Raw genomic sequence first — 23630 nt, 5'->3', positions numbered from 1 at the left:
AAACTGCCAGCAAGTCCCATCTGCTGGCCTCCCCGCGGCGACCTCCGGGCAATGCAACGTAAGCTGTAACTAACAGCAGGGGGCGAAGGGCGAGTGACCGGCGTCATAAAACTGGCCTTCTGGCTAAGGGAAGGAAATCCCCGACAGAAAAACCCGGTCGAGCCGACCCTCAGGGCCCTCGTGACTCAGGCTTCCGAAGCGCTGGGCTAATCACCTTGCCTCCTTAAAAGAAACAGATTAATAAAACACCTTCACAACAGCCTCGGACGACAACCGGCTCTGTAAACCGACGACCTTGCATGGAAATGGACAATGAAACAGGTAGAGTAATCCTCTCTAACAAGTCGAGTATGCGCATTGGGACATATAATGTTCGCACCCTGCGTACCCCCGGAAAGAACCTGCATGCCACATGTGGTGATAGAAATGATGATAGAGGTGTTTTAGCCATTCTCTACTTAAAAGTATTAAGTATGGTTTTTCATGCATGATTTTATGAAAACTTAGCATAGTAATTTATAGATCAAATTTCAACAAAATTTGGTTTTTGTAACAAAGTGCCGGTGCGATACATCGGTGGGACTTACCCATTGTATTATATCGTATATTTTCGCCGCAGAATCATTTCACGACTAACAAACTACCTTTCGAAATTTTTATCATCTTCCTGGGATCGTGTCTTGCATTCTAATACGCACCTCGCAAAGTTTTTAGCCGAAAGCTTACCGTCCTCTTCAGTGTCTTTTGTGCCGAAGTTGTCAAGTGACTGCGAACGAGCAGGCAGAGTAATTTTGAACACTTTGTGTTATGACGAGGACATGTCTTCTTTCCTTCTATCCTGCGCCATTTTATCTCTGGAAGATTTGAGAGCTAGAAGTTTACTTAAGTCGACTAACGAGCCATACAAAATTACAAGAGGCATCTTCAATCGTGTTTCATAAGCTTCATAACGGCGTATTTAGATTTTCTTTAGGCGAGCAAAACGGTTTAATAAAAATACATAAATAAGGTCATTTAAATATTTTATTGAGTTGATTTTAGAGTTTTATGGTCATCAATAATATTGTACGCTATTATACAGAAAGCAGTTACATGTAGATTGTACGTAAAACATTGCACTGTGGTACAGTTCGCCGTGAGCTTTCTTATCAGAAAAAGATGACCATAATGATTATACTATACGGTCTCCAATTTTCAAAGATTTAATATTATGAACTATAATATTTTCATAGCTGATTTTGGCAAAATTCATGAATTCAAGAATGAAAACCTATCCTAACCTAACAATTAATCCAGTATATCGGCTATTTTTAAAATTTGTTTGCTGCTAGCTTCCTGTAAAGTGTAAACCGACAAGAATCGTGCATTTTATGGCCATATATTTCCGATAAAATTATTTCACGGTGAGGTGTGATACGGCGAACTGTATGCGTACCAGCCGACGACAGAAAGCAGCCAGTTCACACAGAATATCAACGTATAAATAAACTCTTTTTGGATTAAGGAGTAGCCTTTACTGAGCCTTTTCCTTGGTTTTATAAATGCGTTTAAAAATTAATAAATGTAAAAAATCTTAACACCACATAACTTTATGTACCGAAATATGACTATATTATAAAACATTAGAGCGAGAGGTTTAAAAGAATACTATTTTATATAATAAAAATACTTTATGTAGTCATCAAATGTTTAAAATAACTATAAAGGGTAATAAGGCTTCAAAATTATATAAATAGATTATCTACAACGTTTAAGGAGTGTCCAGGATCATGGTTTGAAAATAAAATAAAAACTCAATTTTGACCTTCGACGAGCATGTCCCCCCTTAAGTCAAAGATAAACCTACAATTTAAGAAAAATATTATAAAATGTGAATTTTGTTTACGTCCCCATCTGATTATAACATATATTTTGTGGAAGTTTAAAATTTTTCTTCGTAAAGATTTTTGACTAATTCATAGTTTTAATATTTTTTATATTATTTAAAAAAAACATCGAGTTTTTCATAAAATATAAATGTGTATAACTTAAAATTCTTTTTATTTATATCAAATCGGCATCCCTTGCCGCCTGCTGAAGTTAGTGCGACAATATTATAAGTAAAGCATAAAGTCTAAGGACCGACGTATATAATTAAATATTATTTATATATTTAATGCTTATTCTTGAAGAGTATTTGCCTGCTTTTTTATACGATGTGTTTTGCCATTTATTATTATTATAACTTTTTTTCTCTCTTCAAACGCGTGCCATGCAAAATTATCTCGAATGCCGCTGGTAGCACGCGTTTCATAGGTTCACCACCACTGATCCAGAGTTTAACCAAAATATACAGTAGAATTTTCTTTGTCTAAGTCACTAAACTATAAGGGACGTTACTATTAATGAGTATTTAAAAATCTTATAGCGCCTGTACACATGCATGGAATTACCGTCGGCAATTGTGCTTATTTTAAACTGTCATAACAATAACTGTTTACATGTAAAAGTGCTGACTGTCTCTCCAATCTCATTCTTCAAGAGTAAGCGAGACGTGAGGTTGGCATTTTTATACTACTATCTGACAGGTCGTTATGAAAATCGGAGCTCAAAATGAGTAGTTGGTTTTTTTACCGGCATGTTCGTCCCTATCGCTCTACAGCGCAGGCGCAGATCGAAAATAATCTTACTTGCGCGCAATAAATCATTACAATTTGGAATCTTCCAATATTGTTTGATTTATGCACGCAATCTTACCAACTGCAGGATAATACATGTTTCCCCATACATTTTCTTACTGTGCACAATACATACATGCATGTGTAAACGGGGTATTAAGCTATTAAGAAATTTACCCGTAAAATTATGCGAAGCAACAAAAATGTCATTTCAGTCTAATGAAGGTGCTACGTTTGGTTCGCAATTTTATATTAGAAGTCCAAAATCTTAGACTTTTCCATATTATGCTAAAATATTCTACGAAGAATAAACTTAAGAATACAATTACCTCGGCCATTAAAGCTCTGCACTATTTTAATGAGAATCGTAACGGCGGGAAAATGACGTGAAAGCTCGCAACGGAGGAAAACTTCTGAGAGATGCCAACTTCAAAAAATAATAAAATTTCCACCCCAAGAAGACAGGAGCAAGTTTCGTGATATATTAAATTCTCCATGGACGATAAATCTTGGAAATTTTCTGAACGTGGTGAATTATTTTCACTTCTAGCAACATTTTTTTCTATACAATGGATCTAATTACACGATTTCAGTGTTTTTTCTTTTAAATTAAATTTGTTTTTTTTTTCACAAGCGTCTTTGGAGTTTCTCATGAAATATGTTAGATGGCGCTGTAGTGTACATTAATTTTAAGTAAGTAGATACCCATATAAAATATTAAAGTAAAATTTTCATCATTTATCAAATTATTCAAGTTTTCTTGTTTATAGCTTATTGTTTTACAAAGTTTTAAAGTAATTTTATATAATATACTTAATATTTTTTAATACTACAGCAGTCACGAGGGCGAGGCTTAATGACGGTAGTGTAATGATAGTAAAATAGTAGCTAAAATTTGGGTAATTACAAACATGTCTAGAAATTTGTAAGTATACAATTGGCCGTATAGTATTGAGATTAAATTAACTTCTTAATAATTACAAGATAAAAAGAACTTTTATATGCAACGTTTTTAAATTTTCTGTTGAATCATATAAACTTGACTTTACTAGCTTAAACGATCAAAAACAATTGTACTTGATAGAAATACTGAATAAATATACTGAAATGTAATTTTGACATTATAAACATTATAAATAGTCACGCTCGTATATATCAATCATATTAATAATTTAGTTGCTAGGACTCACTTAGCAACCAATAATAGTTTTACTTTTTACGGATTTCTTCCGAAATAACTTTTCATAGAAAAACGAAATTAACTGAAAATTAAATCAATTCTACTTAAAGATGGCTAAAAGTTTAAAATGTCTAATCGGGAAGTTAGTTAAAAATCGATTGCAAGATTTGTACTGGATAAACAACCACCGGACAAACAAGAATACGAGCTAAGAAAAACATTGTAAAAAAATAGCATGGGATTGATATAAAAATTTAATAAATCTGTAATTTAGGTATTTAGAGTTAACAACGGATTATGTGAATGTTTGAGAGAAAAAAAACAATGTCATCCGTTATATTGAACATATTATATAAGCCACAAAGAAATTATTAGCATTATACCCGATTTTAGAGGGCGTGTTAAACCACAGATTACAATAATTACTCCATAACATAAATTCGAGACTTAACAAATTTTGGCAGTAACCTCACCTCACAGGATAGAAGAAAATAGGCAGGTAATAAAATTATAAATACCTACTTAATTAATTTTCAGTATTGCACTGAACAAAAATTATTATATTTTATTTATTTATTTGAAAAAGACACGTTGAGTACATAACAAATTATTAATTCAGGACGTTCACAACATGACATTTAGAATAAAAATTACAAGTAATCAGTTCGGAAAATCAGAAAAAACAAAGTGGAGGAAAAAAAGAAAGCAAAAATAGTTTTATACAAAAGAAATAAAATTTAAAAAAAAAACAATGATTCAAAAAGTACAAATTAAACAATAAAATAGAATTTAAAAAACAGAATATATAATGGATCGCCAAAAATATCTACATCTCTAGGGAGTGCATTGACCAACCGCACAGCCCTCGCTATTGGTGCCTGGTGAGCCTGACATGAGGAAACAGCTTTCACCCAAAATAGGTCATGGCTGCGACCACGCATGTAATTGACGGGTGCGTAAAAATTTAAATATTCTAGAATATCGGGATTGAAAATGATACCACGTGAGAGCAGGGAAAAATGCTTTAAGAGCAGAAGTGACCTACGAGCTTCAAGAGAATGAAAGGCGAGCATGCCTTGAAGAAAGTTAGTCGGAAAATACTTGTTTGAGAAGGTGTCAAAAGGAAAATAATTATAAACTTTAAAATAGAGAAGACGAAGAATTTTTTTCTGAACACGCTCTAAAACAAGCTTATAGGAAACTTCATAAGGGCTCCAGATGATGGAGCCATACTCAAGAATACTCCGTACTAACGACACATAGAGTGTACGTAAAACAGTTGGATTCTTGAATGACTTGGCTAGTCTCATGACGAATCCTAGAAGCTTGCTCGCACGCAATGCCGTAGAAGTGATGTGCGAGCGAAATGATAAACGTGAGTCAAACAATATGCCTAGGTCTTTAATTTCTGATTGACGCTTCAGTAATCTATTTGACATATTGTAGTTAGATATTAGACGAAAAAATTACAACATGCACTAAAGTAATGCGTAATCGCATTCGAACTCGGGCTAGAAAATCGGACAACCACGATAGTTGGGCTTTTGACGCCAATTCTATTTGGTATTGAGTTCAACGCACCTAAATAAAAGTATATAACTAATTTAAAAAAATAACATTTGCTGTATGCACGAGACTCTAGACGAGGCCCGTTGGGCTTAAATATCTACAGCCTCGGTTCACGTGACAGTATGACATTAGTCTTGAAATAGGCATGTATTTTTTGCAATACGTATATAATAGTATGTATTTATGTTGTCTGCGCAAAATGTTTTAAGAAGCCTTTCTTTGATTGTATTAGTTTATTAGTGCCATAGCTCCTTATGTATTAGTGTCATATGCGTGTCGAATATAAAAGTAATGAAGTTAATATTTAAATACGACGGCAGGCAATTAAAAATTATTTTTCTTTGAAAGATAGGCTTTAAATAATCGATTAGTATTGAGTTTTCGCCACTGACTTATATAATTTTTCAATTTTAAATGACTTGTAATATTATATGTAATAAATTGATTTCAGTTTGTACAGATATTTATTACAGCCTTTGAACGCCAAAGTATAGCTATAATGTTGCGACTAAGGAATCCAATCCCGAGTCAAAATTCTGATCCCGGGATTTCGGGATTACAATTTGACAATTCCGGGATCCCGAGACTGGTCCCGGGATTGGCATTTGTTTCATTGTATAATTAATTTATACTATTTAAGACATTTATTGTTAATATTGTATACGTTCAATCTTGGAAATACATAAGTTTAATGGAATAAATAATATTGTAATATAAGTAATAATGTGAATTTAATATGATATTGCTGTTTCTGATAGTAAAGACTTAATGAATGGGTTAGCGAGATTTAAAATAGTAAAGCAAATCATGGTGTACTTATGGCCTTTAGACTTCATAAATCTAATTAGTCAACCAAATATGAAACTGCCGTAAAACGTATAAGATCATAGTGGAATTACTCTGTTAATAGTGCGAAGCATTGTTTTTTCCAATCTTTCTCATTTTTATAAATTTATGTGAAAAAATAAAATGAATCGACAACTTACACATGGGTATAAATCAAACTTCATTCAAACTCAGTTTATTTCTAATGTAGTTATTTGTTATTAAAAGTATTTTTTCTGTTATATTTTCGTTTTTATTTTATTTTCCATAAAAAATGATAAAAAAATCAATCCCGAAAGTTTCGGGATTATGTTTATCAATCCCGGGATTCATAGGTATCAAAAATAGCCCGGGTTTGGAATCCCTAGTTGCGACATAACTATACTGATATAAAAACATAAAGTTTATTTTATTAAGGTAGGCTCTAAATAAACGTCTACCAAGTGTGAGGCCTTCACCACTGGCATATTTAAATGAAATTATTATAGCATTTCCAACTGTCGACTGGCCACTGAGCCCCACCCCCCTTAAAAGAAGCTCCGTTATATTTAACACGTATATTATGACAGGTGATACATTCTCTTTGTTCTAGAATAGCAGGAATAATAATTAATCTTAGATGAGGTGGTTGGTACTCTGTAGCCATTGATCGGTGTGCGAGTATTGCCAGATGTCGGACCCGGTGTCTCCATAAATAATTCACAAAATGATTGCCTCAATTTAAACGATGTACGGGAGGTTAGGGTTAGTTTAGTTTGGTTTGACTTTGTATCATTATAAATGTGGTGACATAGTTATGTTTCGATCGTTATCTACATGGTCTATATTATGAAATGCGTATTACAGTAGTTATAATAGATTGTACTGGCGGCTTGCGAGTAATAAGTAACCATTAAGGGCGGACATGCTCAGCGTAGGTCAAAATGGAATACCTAACCGATTTTTTTCAACGGTACATGTTCAAACACGCGCGTTAACATCATTTTACTCCCTACTTCAATTATGGTTTGTCAATTTATGACTACGGCCGTATGTTGTAGCTTAACCACTGGAGAATACCAAAAGAAATGGCGTATTTAAAAAAAACACTATCTTATTCTTAGGTCAATAATTATTATAAAGCAATCATTATTCGTAGGATGTTTATCACACTTCAATGGTCACAGACATAGCTTGTAATGAGTATCTTTAGAATTATCTTCAAATGTGTTAATCTTACCCATTTTTTGAATAATAAAATGCCTAATTCTTGTCAAATTTGGGATCACAGAGATTATCAATATAATTTTTTATCGTAAATATTTCACTATAATAATGTTGATATAAATTATACTGATGGTTTTATAAATGCGTTTAAAAATTAATAAATGTAAAAAATCTTAACACCACTGCACATTTATGTACTGAAATATGACTATATTCTAAATTAGAGCGAGAGGTTTAAAAGAATACTATTTTATGTAATAAAAATACTTTATACAGTCATCAAATGTTTAAAATAAATATAAAGGATAATAAGACTTCAAAATTATATAAATAGATTATCTACAACGTTTAAGGTATGTCCAAGATCATGCTTTGAAAATAGAAAAAACTCAATTTTGACCCACGCTGAGCACGTCCGCCCTTAAAAAGGTAGAATTATTTGAAAACAGTGTTTTCTTTTGTTATTAATTCTACGATATTTGAGTTATTCATACTGGCAGTAATTTGGCCTATGAAGCTATCTTTGGAAGGCTTAGTCGAAAGTTTAGTAGAATGATTTTTGTCGTTTAACTATAATAATACTCGTGGGGTCATTGCCAAAAGTAAGTAAGTCTCAAAATCATGTTTTGGAGTACCTAGTTGCTATTTGAAAGTTTGACATTCCCTCCAAAATCAATCTCAAAGTAATAATATAAAAGACAGTGGGTATTGTTCGGAAAAATGAAGCCATGTTTCTTGCGTATAACGCACAGTATAACGTCAATTTTATTATTACTTACTTAACTATTATTTATATTAGGTTATATATATAACCATGCCCTTGCTTTTTTATACAAGATGGTTGCATTGGTGTGTAGTTAATTATGTTCCTTCATTTATATCTTTAATTTTCTTTATGGCCAGAATTAAATATTTTGTGTAGCAGCTTAGTATTTCGTAAGGTTTTTGGAGTTCAATTATTTCATGGTTATGCTGTCTTCTACATTGTAAAAACTACTGGTTAATTTCGTCGTAATTGGATAGGTCATACGTAGCTTAGTTGGTAGATTATAATATGGGCGCGAAACCCAGAGGCGCGGGTTCGAATACCAAAAAAAGGTTATTTCTAGTGGTTATTTTTTATATAATGTTTGAAACTTTTAGTGTTGTTTTTTATCGTAATAGATTTTTCAGCAGAGAAAAAAGGAAGGAAGAAGTACACACGGTGGAAAACCAAAAATCCATTACGATATATTTTATATTTTGTATTCACAAGAATATAATTTTGTTATGAACAACTTATTTTTTTCCTTTCTACCGAGTCAGCGTTAAAAACTGCTGACGGCCTGTGAATCATTAAATAAATGATATCAAATCGAGAACTGAATCACATGGATCCGATGACAGCCACGCTACTTATATATATATTTTTTAAATGTGATAGGTCACCGCCATCTTTAGATTAATAAAGCCCGAGCATAACTTTTCGCACAAGCAACGAGTGGTCCACTTTTCAGCTGTCAAAATCAGATCCCAGATTGATTGACAAATTGATTCGCCCTTTCTCGTTTCAAATTGAATTATAAAAAAAATCTCAAATCAAATACATTAACTATCAGTGTTATTTATACTTAAATAATTTATACATTCCTGTTATTCATCAGCTGTCAAAGTCAGACTAGTCATTCACACAAAAACCGGTCGTAACATCGATTTCCCAAAAATATGTAGCATTGATCTATGCATTACATTTGTAGAAGGTGTGTTAATGCTAGTGTATTATTTATATTGTAACTCATTTATCCAAATGAAACCATTCCCTGTGTGAACACGACAGACGCGTCAGTATGAGCACTCTATAGAATAATGACAGGCAATGACAGGTCATTCATAGACAACAACAGGAGGGGCGGAAAAAGTAGGACCAGTCGTTGTGAATGTATCGGCTTTCTACTTGAGTCGGTAATGGATAGGTACGTTACTTTTGTTTGGTATTATTTAGTTTGAGTGAAAACTATTTTCTAAGTTTTTGAATATTGTTTGTCGATGTGAATTTTGACTAACGCGATGTGCAATTAATTCCCACCCTTTATATATAATTTATTAAATTACAAAAAACGTTTGGAAGCTTCAATACTTTATTACTTTTTACCATTTTATGCAAATTACATTTTTTCGTAGATTCTTAAATGATTCAAAAATATTCTCTTCACTAAAGCAATATCGTCCATATTGTTTCACGAATGCTAATGTCAAAATGAAATATCAAAATTTAATTTATTTAGATTGTCAAGCCATGCATATCAAATCAAATTATATTATTAACTTTAACAAGTAATATAATCTCTTTGTCGACCAAGGGTTGCCACATATCTGGCTACCTTTCACATAATGTTATAAACACAATCTTACTCGCATTTTTTGATATATGTAGATCTTAAGCTTTGTAAGTTAATATCAGCTCCGCAAAATCATTGGTATATTTGGAAGTAAGTGGATTATGGGGTGATGAGGAAATTAGTGAAGAACTGAAGCATGCGTGTTTATTTGACGGATCAACGGGTACAGTAATTTACAGAGATACAATTATAACAGATAACAGTGAGGTAGATATTTTTTATTTTTGACCCGAGGAACGATGATGTAGAGTGACAGTTCGATTATCAACCAAGATTAAATGCGGTGTGAGATTTTCATTCAATCGTGATAGCCTATTTATTGAACACCTCACGATTGAATAATGCTTACACTGAGTATCCCATGCTTTCGGTGAGAAATTCATTTAAACATAATACCTATTAATATTACTGCTGACTAGATAATTACTTTTTAATTACCACATTTAAATAGCATGCTAATTATATCGAATGGCCACGGCTGACAGATTCTTAGCTTGTTCTCACAGAACTCGATGATTGCTACAGGTACATTGGTATGACCGCGTCATAAACACTAGAGTTCGTGAACGGACACGGCAGCCCTCGGTGATTGAAGTAATCGCGGGGAGATGCTTCACGTGGTTGGGACACGTGTGTATAATATACTAAACAGATCATACTGAGTTTGTTAGTTATAATAATTCAGTCACTAAATAATGTAACTACTATAGTTTCATTTCTCAATATCTATCCCCAAAACGTATCCAACGTTTAAACTATGTACAGATGCCCGCATCCTCGATCCAAGCTACCATCAATTTTTAATATAATATATAATATGATGTGCGCCTTGGCTAATATTTGTTAAGTCCTAGTATATTTCAGAATAAATACATATATAAATAATAATTATGATAATATAATATGTATTTTTTTCTTTATAATACGAATAAAGGTCTTGAGAATCAAGAATATCCTAATAAAAATCACATATATTGGTATATTATACCACGAATCGAACCGGCAGCCTTCAATTTCAGAAACAAGTGATTTAAGTATTGGGCCACCATATAAGTTATTAGTATTATATAGTTGAGTAAGTTAGAGAAGGAAGTGGGATGGTTTGGCGCCATCACTTGGATAACATCAACTTGGCGCCGATATTTGGGTATCGGAGAATTGGACGAATACCATATTGGCGATGATACAAATTAATGAAATTCGTAAAGAAAATACACACGCGTTGTGATTTGAACGAGCAACGCCTTCGTAGTCCAGTGCTTAAGGTAATCACTGGTTTTTCATCCGGGGAGTCCGCGTCCGATTCCCTGTAAGGTCATAATACATTTCCGTGATTTTCTCAAAGCCTTCGTATTTTTTCACTTCGACTAGTGTAAAATGTACTGTTTTAAGTCACTGCTGATATTGGGATTGGAAAAGAATAGTAATTAAAGATAGAATTCCAATAAAGACAATAAAGATTTTTTTAAAAGGGCACGTCTTGTTGAGTTGACATATGAAGAAGAAGTGTTTTATGTAGCTATTGGTATTTTTCGAGAACGTTAACCTTTTTATTACTATGCTAATACATATTTTGTTTAAGTCTTGTGCCGATATAAGACTGTGTCTTATAATAGAATTGTCGATTTTAGTAATAAAGATTAATTTTATATTTTCAGTAAAAAGAATCTTGCATTGTAAAATATTTTGTTTCTTAACACTCCCGTTACCATAGTGTCACCTTAGGTTACCCAGCCCATTAAATTACAAATATTTCAGTTAATATTATGCACTTTGAATCATTGATATTAAGTAGGTACCTACATCTAATTAAAATATTATTATTTTCAAAATCAAATAAATACATACAATTAAATAAATTATAAATGCACATTGAAAATAGAGCAATGCATTAAATAAAAAATACACATGTCATACATCACCATGTGCCATCCGAAGAAGATCATATTGACATTGCATTAACAGACTTTTATTTTTACGAGAAATGTAAGTTAGCCTCTTGTAGTATTAGGTACACACATTGAAAAACAACATGTCATTTTCCCAGACTTGAGGATGACATTATAATCTGATACGTTACCATTCGTCCATCCTGGGCTTGGTTATAAATATGCGTTAATAACAATTATCGTATCACGTAGCACACTTCAGCGTGAAATGTTGTATCGAAAATATAATATATGGTCGTATATTAAAGACCGTCCAACTTCTTTAGCTCATACTGAGATAAAATTTATGTCTAAATAAAACACGGTTTTTGTCGGTTTCCAGGAAGCTTGCGGCAAACAAATTTTGAAAATAGCCGATATAATGGATTATTAAAATTTGTTTGGTTAGGCTTAGTAGGTTTTCATTCTTGAAGGAACATTATTGTCTGCAATGCTCCACGAACAACGCGTATTTTTTCATCTCGGTGCTATAGAGACCGTATTATATACGGTCATCTCTTTCCGATAAGAAAACTTACGGCGAACTGTGATACGGTGAATTAATGTAATACGTACAATTTACATGTAACCATAATTAGTGTTACAACATAATAACTAAATATTTGGGTTACTAATTTAGATAATTAGATGAATTTGATTCCCATTTCTTGGCGGAATTTGAAACACTTCCCTTATTAAAACAATATTCTTTTGAGTAGCAGAAAGATAAATAGGTAAGCGCCCTGACTCAACCTGTCAGTGAAATATGTAATATCAAATACCTATCGGCCTAATTTATTATATTAAATAATATTATGTATTTATGTAAGTTTGCTTACTCGTTCAACCACAGCAGCAACTGTCTCTTCCGAAGATTCTACAATGATTTTTGTTATTGCCTCGATGTTTTGTAGGGAGATGGGGTCATTTTCAGCCTGGAAAGCCGCTAGCCTGTTCTCCAGCTCTTGTTGGAATTCGACTCTGCTTCTCAAGCCTCTGCGGACTCTGGGCTTCTGCATCAGTTTGGATCTTTCACGTTTGATGTTAAATCGTACTACCATTATGTCTTAAGCGTAAGACAACAAGCGTAAGACACGGACCTACCATTATGTCTTAAGCGTAAGGTGTTCAACCAATGTGTGCTACCCGTGCTCACGTATGGTTGCGAGAAGTGGACCCTCAACACGATAGATGTCTAAAGGCTAAGAGTCACACAGCGAGGCATGGAGAGGTGTATGTTGGGCATCACGCGAAAGGACCGTAAGAGAAACGCATTGGGTTAGGAAGCAGACAAGAGTACGCGATGTAATAGACGTTACCAAACAGCTGAAATGGAGATGGGCGGGGCACATTGCTCGCCTAAAGGACGGCCGCTGGACGAATGCCGTCATCCAGTGGTACCCGAGGGGCATGAAACGGCCACAGGGTCACCTTAAAAGCCGCTGGATTGACGAACTGGTAAAGTTCGGTGGAAATACGTGGCAGCGAACGACACAGGACCGCGAGAGTTGGAGAAAGCTTGGGGAGGCCTTCATCCAGCAGTGGATTGACCCCGGCTGATGATGATGATGTATTTATGATTTAAAATATTATAAAATATAATTTGTTTTAGAATCTGCGAAACGTATTTCACTAGCACAGTACAGGGAAGGTTAAAGAGTAATTGGTGACTTTCTTTCAAGTCTTTAATTCCGGATGAGCGATCCGGGAAAATCCGGTACGGTTGCCAACCCTAATTATGCTGACTGAAGCAACGAGCCAACAATTACGTAGTCGATATTAAAACGAGTCGTTATAATCCACCTCGTCGGAAAAATTCCATTATTTTTTTTATTTGAAGTATTCCAATTTGATTCCTTGAATATCGATGTCAAATAATTGATTCGTGAATAAACCATGAGCCTCAACTGACTCTGACGTTATCAAATGGCTTGCAGTAATAAAAAAAGCTCGAAATCAGTAGCGCACAACCAGTGTATAGCTACACCGACTAAATGTAATATTAGATTTTTTAGATAAAAAAAGTCATAATCAACACCTGAAAAAAAACGAACCGTAGGTGCGAGTGAGAAGGCATTAAGCACGCTTATATCTCCGCAATATGCGTTAGAGTAAGATAGAATTTCTACAGCCGAATTAAATATTTTTTTACTCGTCGCCGGTAAATATTGATTTAATACTTTGGACGCTGAGGACGCACCTGGCGCGTAATGACCAAGCGGCCGATCGATGTAATTAACGTGCATTTTAAAGGTCGTAATTAAAAAATCATTATCTAGTCAGCAGCGAATGAATGACTACATTCATTTAAAAACTGCGAGTAAGTTTTGCTGAAATTTATTGTTTTCGTGTTAAATATAACGTTAGTGGTGATTATTTTTAGTTAATTTAGTAGACAATAATATGGTTAACAATCTAGTGCTTATTACATGTGTCGCTAGATTTCAAAATCAGCCAAGTCCACCTTTAGGTATTTTGCTGAAATTTATTGTTTTTGTGTAAAATATAACGTTAGTGGTGATTATTTTTAGTTAATTTAGTAGACAATAATATGGTTAACAATGTAGTGCTTATTACATGTGTCGCTAGATTTCAAAATCAGCCAAGTCCACCTTTAGGTATTTTGCTGAAATTTATTGTTTTCGTGTTAAATATAACGTTAGTGGTGATTATTTTTAGTTAATTTAGTAGACAATAATATGGTTAACAATGTAGTGCTTATTACATGTGTCGCTAGATTTCAAAATCAGCCAAGTCCACCTTTAGGTATTTTGCTGAAATTTATTGTTTTTGTGTTAAATATAACGTTAGTGGTGATTATTTTTAGTTAATTTAGTAGACAATAATATGGTTAACAATGTAGTGTTTATTACAAATATGTTAATTTGGTAGCCGTACTGATGAGCACATGATGGTATAACGAATCATAGTTAAGTTAATAATAATAAGATTGAAGTTCTACTGTGCGTTATAGTGCGCAAGAAGCACGGCTTCATTTTGTCGAACAATAGCTACTCTCTTCATATTATTATTACTCTGAGGTTGTTCTCTTCTGATTTAGACGGAGTCACTTTTAATTGACAACAAAAACATAGATCACTCTAAGCTAACTGACCAAAATCACGTATTACGATGCCATACATTTATTTGTGAAGCATTACCAATTATTTATGCTTGAAAATGTCTCAGGAGCGGATACCCAAGACTGAAGTCACTACGCATTCAAGTATGCTTTAGCTGAGTATACATGATTTTATGTTACGAGTTCTCATGAGCACCGATAACAGACATTGGAGTTAATGGCCCCACCGAACCACATCAAATTCATATCTAAATAAAATACTTAGGTACAAAATACGTAATAAAAATAACCGGAATACAAGGAAAAGACAGAATAAAATAGGTATGTATGTAAGTAAATAATTAGAAGCACATCGTATCGTATGTATATTAAATTCCGGTAGATACTCGTAAGTACTAAGTCAGATAAAATTGGAACATTAATGTTAGCAATTCTTCACGAGCGACGTGGTAATTTTTCATCTCAATGCTATACGGCCATGAAATGTAATACCTACAATTTACACGTAACTTTAGTTTTATATATTTCGGCTCCATCTCTATGGTTATATTCTACATCACTTTGCTCCAATCTGATTCGGAAGAAATAATTTTTGTTTTGACTGCAGATAATTTACATTTTAGGGTGGCGTGATAGAATCTCAATTAATTAAGGATGCAATAAAATAAAAATATTTTAAAATCACTGATTTACGCGTAACACATTTCAAACATATTATCTTAATAATAAAATTATCTTGAGTCAAGACTTGAGTCAACCTTTTCTGGCCTGTCGTCCCTTTTTGAGTCTAATATTGTTCTGTATTACCGGTAATTAACTGTACTTGTTGTCGTAGTGCATTTACTAGTTGTGAGTGCCCATAGTGCCTGAAGTTACTGAAAGGCGAAACACGGATCACAAAAACGACCCAAAATAGTACAAAATTTAAATCAATTAGAATTTAAATTCAAATTCTAACAAGAACTCTCGAGAATAATTGAATACGTTTATTAAATAAGGCTCTAAGTACCAAAAAGTAGTATTGCCTGTAGATACAAAATACCGAGTCATTGCAGTAAAATTTCATGAAGCAGACCTTTTGAAAAATGTAGTTTTACAGGGTGAAGCAATCACGGCAGCTTCAATAATTTTAGGTATTAAGAGAGTGTCAACACACCATCGTCAGCTATTCTATATTGAATGTCGTTCACCACTGCAGTGCTACTTACACCATTATAAATAAAACCCGCCAACGGACTTACAATGTTACAACGACAGTTTTAATTATTTTGCTGTATTTTTTTGACTTGCTTGAGGCACTTAGACTATAGTTGAAGTTATTGGCGTTGGTATGTAGAACATTCTTCTATAAAAATGTCAGTTTTTATTTTTTTTGGTACTTAGCACCTTAATTAATACACGCATTCAATTATATAAGTTACATGGAAGACAATATAATTAATAATTATTTTAGGCAATGGCATAAAAACGTTGTGTATCACTGCTCTAAATAAATAAAACTGATATCACTCAGTCTAACATAATTAAATTTTATGTTAAAAGATGTATTTTGATATTACCTATTGATATTATTGTAATAGCTAACAATTGAATTGATAACAATATCAATAAGTGATTTGCACTTATGCATAATATGAAGGTATATGTTATAATAATTATTATGTAGGTACATAATTCGGCAATTAAGAACCCCTAAGTGTAAATTAAAACAGTAACGATAACTTTCTTGGCAAAATATACAAAGACGGTAACTCTATTCGTTGATAGATTTTGAAAAACACCTTCAGTTATTGTTCGACAAGAAGACTTCTAGCGACGTACCTGTCATGGCGGCAACGTGTGCTAGAACCCTGTTTAAATAATGTAGCGACTCTCCTTTTAGATGCTACTCCTTTTCTTCTTCGAAATAAACGAAAAGTTTACTAATAATAATTCTAACATCACTCCTGATAGTTTTAGATATAAAGCTTCAAATTAAGTAAATTGATAGATCTGTACACCACGGAAGCGTAATTTAAAATGATAAATTTGGGGGCGTTCTTTATTTGAAAATGGAAGTGTGATTAGCTGCACTTGAGGGGATTGCTAGTTTAGAGTTTTAACACGTAGAAAAGAAGTTCTTGTTCGACAGTATCATAGTTAGACAGCTCAAATGAAACTGGTCAAAGGCTTTTTTTTCAAGAATATGCACCTAGAAGTAATAGCTTTTAATTTTTGATAGGAACTACCTCTTCCGACGGCCATCTTAGACTTTATAGTGGCCATTTTTTGATCAATATATTATCAATATCCTGGCAACTAAAGAAATTTACGGAAGTCAATTTTTTAATACGCCATGAACAAAGATTTCTTTAGTATTATCATTTATCATAATGGCATCACAATGACAACATTCATAATATAAAAATATTTCTGTCTTTTATTGTGTATTTAGTACCTACATAATGTATAAATTTTAAAATCAAACATTGATGGATATTATATAAATCGGGCACAGGTATTATACCAGTTAAATGTAATTTTACGGATAAATAGATCGTCAAATGCATTTAAAATTTATTTATTTGTATTCCTTGACCCTGAAAATGTATATTGGCATACATTTAGAAGCCAGGATATTGATATTATAGTTATTTCAATATAGCCGCTATAAAATCCTAGATGGCCGCCGGAGGATATGGTTCCTATCAAAAATTTAAAACTACCTATGCCCATTAATAGCATGTGAGAAAAAATGTGCTTTTCTTATATGTGTCCATATTTTCATAATTCTAAGCAGACTGACTATAAGGGAATATATAAGTGTATGCTAGATACATGGGATGAATGGTTATATCCACCGGCTAGCAAATGACCCGCTCTGTCTAAGGGCTTATTTTTAACACATATTAAGTTTATTAAGTGGTAAATTTTATATGTTAAAATAAAGTGTCATATACCTGGACTGATAAGCTGCGTCTGAGATCCTGCACTCCCCCTGAAGAGTTCTCCGGTGTTGGGTCTGTAGGTGTCCAAGCTAGCTGACAGCTCCATAAGAGGCTTCATGATGCTCTTGAGATGCTGCAGTTGTTCACAGGCGAAGATCAGCCACGAGCAGAACATCATGTCGAGGAGATTTGCGTGCATCAGAGAGAAGAAAAGCCAGTAGATCTAAAAGAAGGGATGTATGTATTTAAAAACTGTTTAATTTTTGTTATTTTTAATCAAGACGGATACAATATTTATAATAATGCCACGACTTCTAGCTTCTACTACTCATTTCAATATTTGTGATCCGACAGAAAAGCACTGAGAAGATCTGCGTAGTATAACCTATCAGAAGAAAACTACAGTGATTCGGCCACATTATCAAAGAACAAGAGTATACACGGATAGTATCCATATAACCTCGAGTAAAGGAGTCTCAAAAAAATCCTTAAAAGAAAATTCAAAAACTCGCTCCACCATTAGGTCGTATTTCAACTGATGCGGGACTCAAAAAATCGACCCACTCTCAAGCCGACTTCTAAGGAGTTGTAGAGAATTTTAGAACTGGTGCTGGTTGACCTACGATAAGGGATGGTACGAAAAGAAGACGAAAGCCTTTAAGAGCGTACTGCAAATAATTTTCAACAGTAGGTGCGACGAAATTTTTCACTAGCCGCCAATCGGAGACCGATTGTTGAGGTGTCCGCATGTCGATTTGTTTTGTCATGGCGTCGGATGAAAATATTCCTAACGCATTCGCTGCTGAGTAGATAATGATTTTTTAATTAGCACATTTAAAATGCAGGTTAATTACATCGATCGGCTGCCTGGTTATTACGCGCATGTGCGTCTTCAGCGTCCAAAGTATTAAATAGTGTAAAGATGACTAAAAAACTTTACGTGTGTGTGTACTTAAAAAAGAAAACATGTCAATGAATATATTAGTATTATTAGTAATATAACAATAAACATAACATTAAATGGCCGCATGTTGGATTTTTATGAGAAATTATATTTCGTTCGGCACGCGTCATTTGCACAATTCGCGCATCCCCTAGCCACGATCGTTTTAGACGATACCTCAACTGAAGTATAGCTTTTATTACAATAATGTAGACATTTCAGCGATGCGTTAACATTGTACTGTTACGTGACTATTCACATAAATGGTAAAAAAACTTAACTTAACTAAAAACGAAAAGCTCGACTAAATAAACACCAAAAGTTTCAAAGCACTGTGTAAACATCTAGTAGATACCTGTGTAAATTTCATTTTCAAGCAAATGAAACAAGAAACCCTCTAATGCATTAGGAAAAACAATAAAATCTAAAAAGACAGAAACAAATAAAATTCCTTCCGAGTCATAACAAACCGTAACGAACAAAGATGATGAAAATGCTAGCGAGTCGAAAAATGTAAGAGATTTTTCTTCCCTCAAAAGGCGTAATTCGTTGAAATGTCTTCGATCATATTACACCGGGTGACGTTGTAGCGACCACAGTTGACAATACGAACTACCCCATATATTTTGTCACAAGTTATACGCGTTATAAAATATTATTTACTTTATAATTGAATTTAATGATATATAACAAAAAAAACAGAGCTAAAACAATACGAACAAATAAAACTACGTGAAGAGACATTTACGTCCGCAATCTAGAAACAACACAAACACGCCCACCAAACCAAACCCGCCCCACACCACACTCGGTCTTAATCGAGCGTATCACGAGGCACTACGTTTGATGTGAAGCATCTGTATAGTTGTTTACGTCTGGTAAAGTCCCAGGAGCAGTTAGCCAAGACTGAGGTCGCCACGCTTTCAAGTGAGCTTTGACTGAGTTTACTGATTTTACTCTAATACAAAGTGCCGGGGAGAGAAAAAGTAGACTGAAGTTAAGTGCCCTCCACTGAAACCCGCCCCGCACCACACTCGGTCTTAATCAAGCGTATTGCAGGACCCTACAATTGGTGATGTGAAGCATCTGAAACAATTGCAATGGAAGTATCCTGGGAGAAGATGCCCAAGACTTAGGTTGCTACGCTCAAAATGAGCTCTGACTGAGTTTAGTGAGTTTACTAAAATGCAAAGTGCCAGGCTGAGAAAAGCACAAGGAAATTACGAATACAAAATGAAGTTACGTTGTGTATAATATAGCAAAACGAAGCTAATCATATGGACAGCACAAATTATATGAAGAGATCTTCACGCCCGCAGTAAGACGCCGCAAAATTTTTAAATGCAAGACAATTGGCCTTTGTGGCGACCAGGTCGGACGGCCCGATGGGGCCGACAGCTGGTTGGAGCGACTTGAGTAACTCTTCCCTTTCGGAGCACATTATCGGACATTCCCAGAGGATGTGGACTACTACACTGTGTATGTAAAAATAAAAGAATGATCCTCAGAATCTAAGTTATTCTTCCATAGTTGTCAATTTAACCACGTTATAAACGTTTTGGAATTTCTTTCAAGTATTGTTTTATTTACAGTTTATAACTATGAATATTATATATTATTATAGTTTTGGTTTAAACTCTGAGATCGCATCGCCCGGTGTAGAATGGTCGACCCCACAATGAGAGTAGAGGAAAACAAAATGAAATTCTCGAAATAGATTGAGCCTACAAACAATTTCTCGCTCAAATAATGACAAATGGCGGAATTTGATGTAATCTTTTCACATTGTGTATATTATATAAATGACGGGGATGGGGGTGGAGGTTCGAGAAAGTGATTTATATTCTAGAAATGATATCCAGTAAGTGAAACCGAATGTCCAGGCGGATCACGTCTCATAACATTTTGATTGAACGGGGAGAGAAATAAATTTCTCTCGGCGCGGAACATTTCTCTCAATTCGTCTCGAGTGGCGGAATGATTTTTATACATAGTGATGTCAAAAAGGTATCTATCCATATTTTTCTTTTGATACCAGTATTGATACTTTTTGTGAATATCGGATAATAAGATATTTCTTCTAAGGTTCAGAAATGTATAATAATTATATCCCGTTTACACGTGCATAGATTTACCATTGACAGTAAGTATTATCGCGGCCATAACAAGAAAATGTATGGGTAAACATCTTAGATACATCGTAAACATGTATTATTCTGCAGTTTGCAAGATTGCATGTATAGCGATATTACATATTACAAATTGAATTAATAGGCATTTCCATAGTATCAATTTATAGCAAACTCTATAAATCGATGACCGCGACAATAATCTTTGTATACCTGTTCTCACTTAGTCAGTTAATCTTCTTCTTATTGTGCCATCCCCTAGCGGAGGTCGGCCACTATCAAGGCGATCTTATCTTTGTCGTTTGCTACCCGGAACAATTCGGTGGAGCTGCACTCGTACCAATCACGGAGGTTCTTAATCCACGAAATGCGGCGCCGTCCTCTGCTACGCTTCCCATTGATCTTTCCTTGAATGACAAGTTGGCGAATGCTGTATTTTTGTCCTCTCATAATGTGGCCGAAGTATTGTAGTTTCCTGGTTTTGATACTACGTAGAATTTCTCGGTCCTTCCCCATTCGATTGAGAATTTCAACATTTGTCACCCGGTCAGTCCAAGGAATTTTGAAGATGCGTCTATAGTCAGTTAATAGCTGACTAATTATTACAATATTTATAAGTTGATAAAATAATAATTGTCAATCAATTGATTGAAAGAGAAGTATTCAATTGTAACTCTTCGACAGAAGCACATCGCCCTGTTGATTCATATTATAGTAACAAGTATTCTACCCCTGTACTTACGCAAATTAAATAAATTCTCACTCTTCCATAATCACGACAACAACTTCTCATCTCTCCTGTTATCAAAAACAACAAGAGGGTTACCGAACGCGGAAATAATTATATTTATATATCTAAATGTTATATTAAAAAGTACTTCTTACCTGATATACAAAGCAGACAATGTAAGGAGTTCCACTCATTGCATCGAAAGGGTACCAGGACTTGAGGGGCAGGCGAGGAACCTCTTCTGTGATGGTCTCATTCGTATCTCGGTCCTTAGTAAGGCGGACTGATTCCCCGAAGAAAGTTATAGTGGTCCAAGCTAAAACACATAACCACTTGTAAGTAGTCATAATATTATCTTTGTATTAGGTAGGTATACCTATACATATTTTGGAAAACATCAGAGAAAATCCGGAAAATGTTCTTTACGAATATTCGGTTGTAGTCACGATATATTACTGTAAATCAGTGTTTTCCAAAGTAAGTGACATTGTCGTTCAGAAAGCTCTGCAGAAATCCAGAGAGGGCGGTAGTAGCCTCAACACGAATTATTGAGCGCAATCTTCATGTCCGCAAGAAGACGCCACATTTTTTTTAAAGGCAACATAATCAGCTTTTGTGGCGATCAGGTAGGATGGCCTGATGGGCCCAACAACACATTTTGGGACATTCCAAGAAGATATGGTTTGTATCTTGTAGTTCTTCACTATATGAATGTTGGTCAGTTGACAAGTCCAAGTTCAAGAGCTTGGTAGCGAATCTACCATTTCCAGTCAAAAATTGACTGGTGTAGTAGTCAGGAGTAAAAGCAGTTAGTTGTCTTCCATCGCACTTGGACATTTGGGAAATCAAATAATATGTATTACTACCCTTAGAGGATTCATCCTACTTTCATGATGGTAGCCGCGTCAGTCAGAGTTGTCCTAAGCTTTCTTTAGCGTGATCAGCGCTGTGTCCTAAAAGCTAAATTGTTCGAGTCTCACGCGGGCTAATTTGGAAATCTCTGCTGTAAATCATGCTCTAATTAAAATTATATCTAATGGTTTTCTACCTAATGGAAGGCAGCCGATGGAGGGAATATTATAATACCCATTAATTCTATCATGAATATTTAAATAAAATTGTGTTTATCTCATGAAGCTAAATAAAATAATGGTTCTCAGATACACAGAATAATTTTTGGCGGTAATCCAGCATAATCATTATTAATGACTTAGATGCGTATTCAAAAAATTTATCTTCATTAGCACGAAATATTAAAGAGGATTATGCATATATATTTATTTTCCCCTTCGTAAATCGTTTACCTTGTACTTATCAACGGGTGATATTTGCAAGCGTGGTGTTTAAAATTTGTCGAAATATTATGTGATTTTAATAACTAATTCAAGTCATCCATATTATAATATGTGTTTATTCCTAAATCACGCGGACCACAAAAAAATCAAAAAATGCTTTGCGGATCATCGACATTGGAATAAAATAATAAAAATTTATATAATTGATTTTTTATTCAAAACAATTCCGTTTACGTTTCCAATTAAATTTCCGGAAATGACTTGTTAATTCATTGTGAACCCTTGTTGATGCATGGGTTCTGAAAGATATTTATACTTGAAATTTAATAAAAATGGATACTAACTAATTTTGAATTGCAGAAAATTTTTACGGTCCACCCAAAAATCTGGTGGTCCGCAGACCACCGGTTAACAAACTATTCTCCAGATGACTCAAGAAAAACGAGACAATCTGAGTTAAAGGCAATTGAGTATTAAAATTAAGGTCACTTACCAATAACTGTGAGAACGGAGCCAAGAGTAACAGCATATAGAAGTCTTCTCATTTTTGTAACAGCCAGAGCGTGGTACCTGGCGTCTGACTCCGCAAATAGAGGATGCGTATTTGACTGGTTCCATATGCCAAGAGTCCTAGAAATCGTAATCTTATTATAGCTTTTATCAAGATATTCAAATATTGATTAAAGTGTGACTTCTATTATTGTGTGATACTCGTACGTTATAGCGGCCATTCAGGGAACTAAAAATTACCAAGATACCCAAACGATTTAACTGTCGACTA

At 34.2% G+C, this 23630-nt stretch overlaps 1 protein-coding gene across 2 annotated transcripts in view; it reads right to left on the bottom strand.

Moving 5' to 3' along the window:
- Nucleotides 1-23630, bottom strand: part of Orco (odorant receptor co-receptor) — a 64681-nt gene that overhangs the window by 33900 nt on the left and 7151 nt on the right. The window contains exons 3-5 of one of the 2 annotated variants that reach the window (XM_085950883.1): nt 23343-23479; nt 21710-21870; nt 17771-17975 (exon numbers count right to left, since the gene is read on the bottom strand). In XM_085950883.1, coding sequence (XP_085807009.1) covers nt 17771-17975; nt 21710-21870; nt 23343-23479 — 503 coding nt within the window. Of the gene's footprint in view, nt 1-17764; nt 17976-21709; nt 21871-23342; nt 23480-23630 lie in introns of both variants that reach the window. The other variant, XM_085950882.1, reaches the window with a different exon arrangement.

The sequence above is a fragment of the Rhyacophila brunnea genome, unplaced genomic scaffold (assembly GCF_057557595.1).
Source record: "Rhyacophila brunnea isolate RB1 unplaced genomic scaffold, BYU_Rbru_1.0 scaffold_23, whole genome shotgun sequence".
NCBI lineage: Eukaryota > Metazoa > Arthropoda > Insecta > Trichoptera > Rhyacophilidae > Rhyacophila > Rhyacophila brunnea.
The sequence above is the reverse complement of the archived record's forward strand: the minus strand, read 5'-3'. Positions and strand labels throughout refer to the sequence as shown.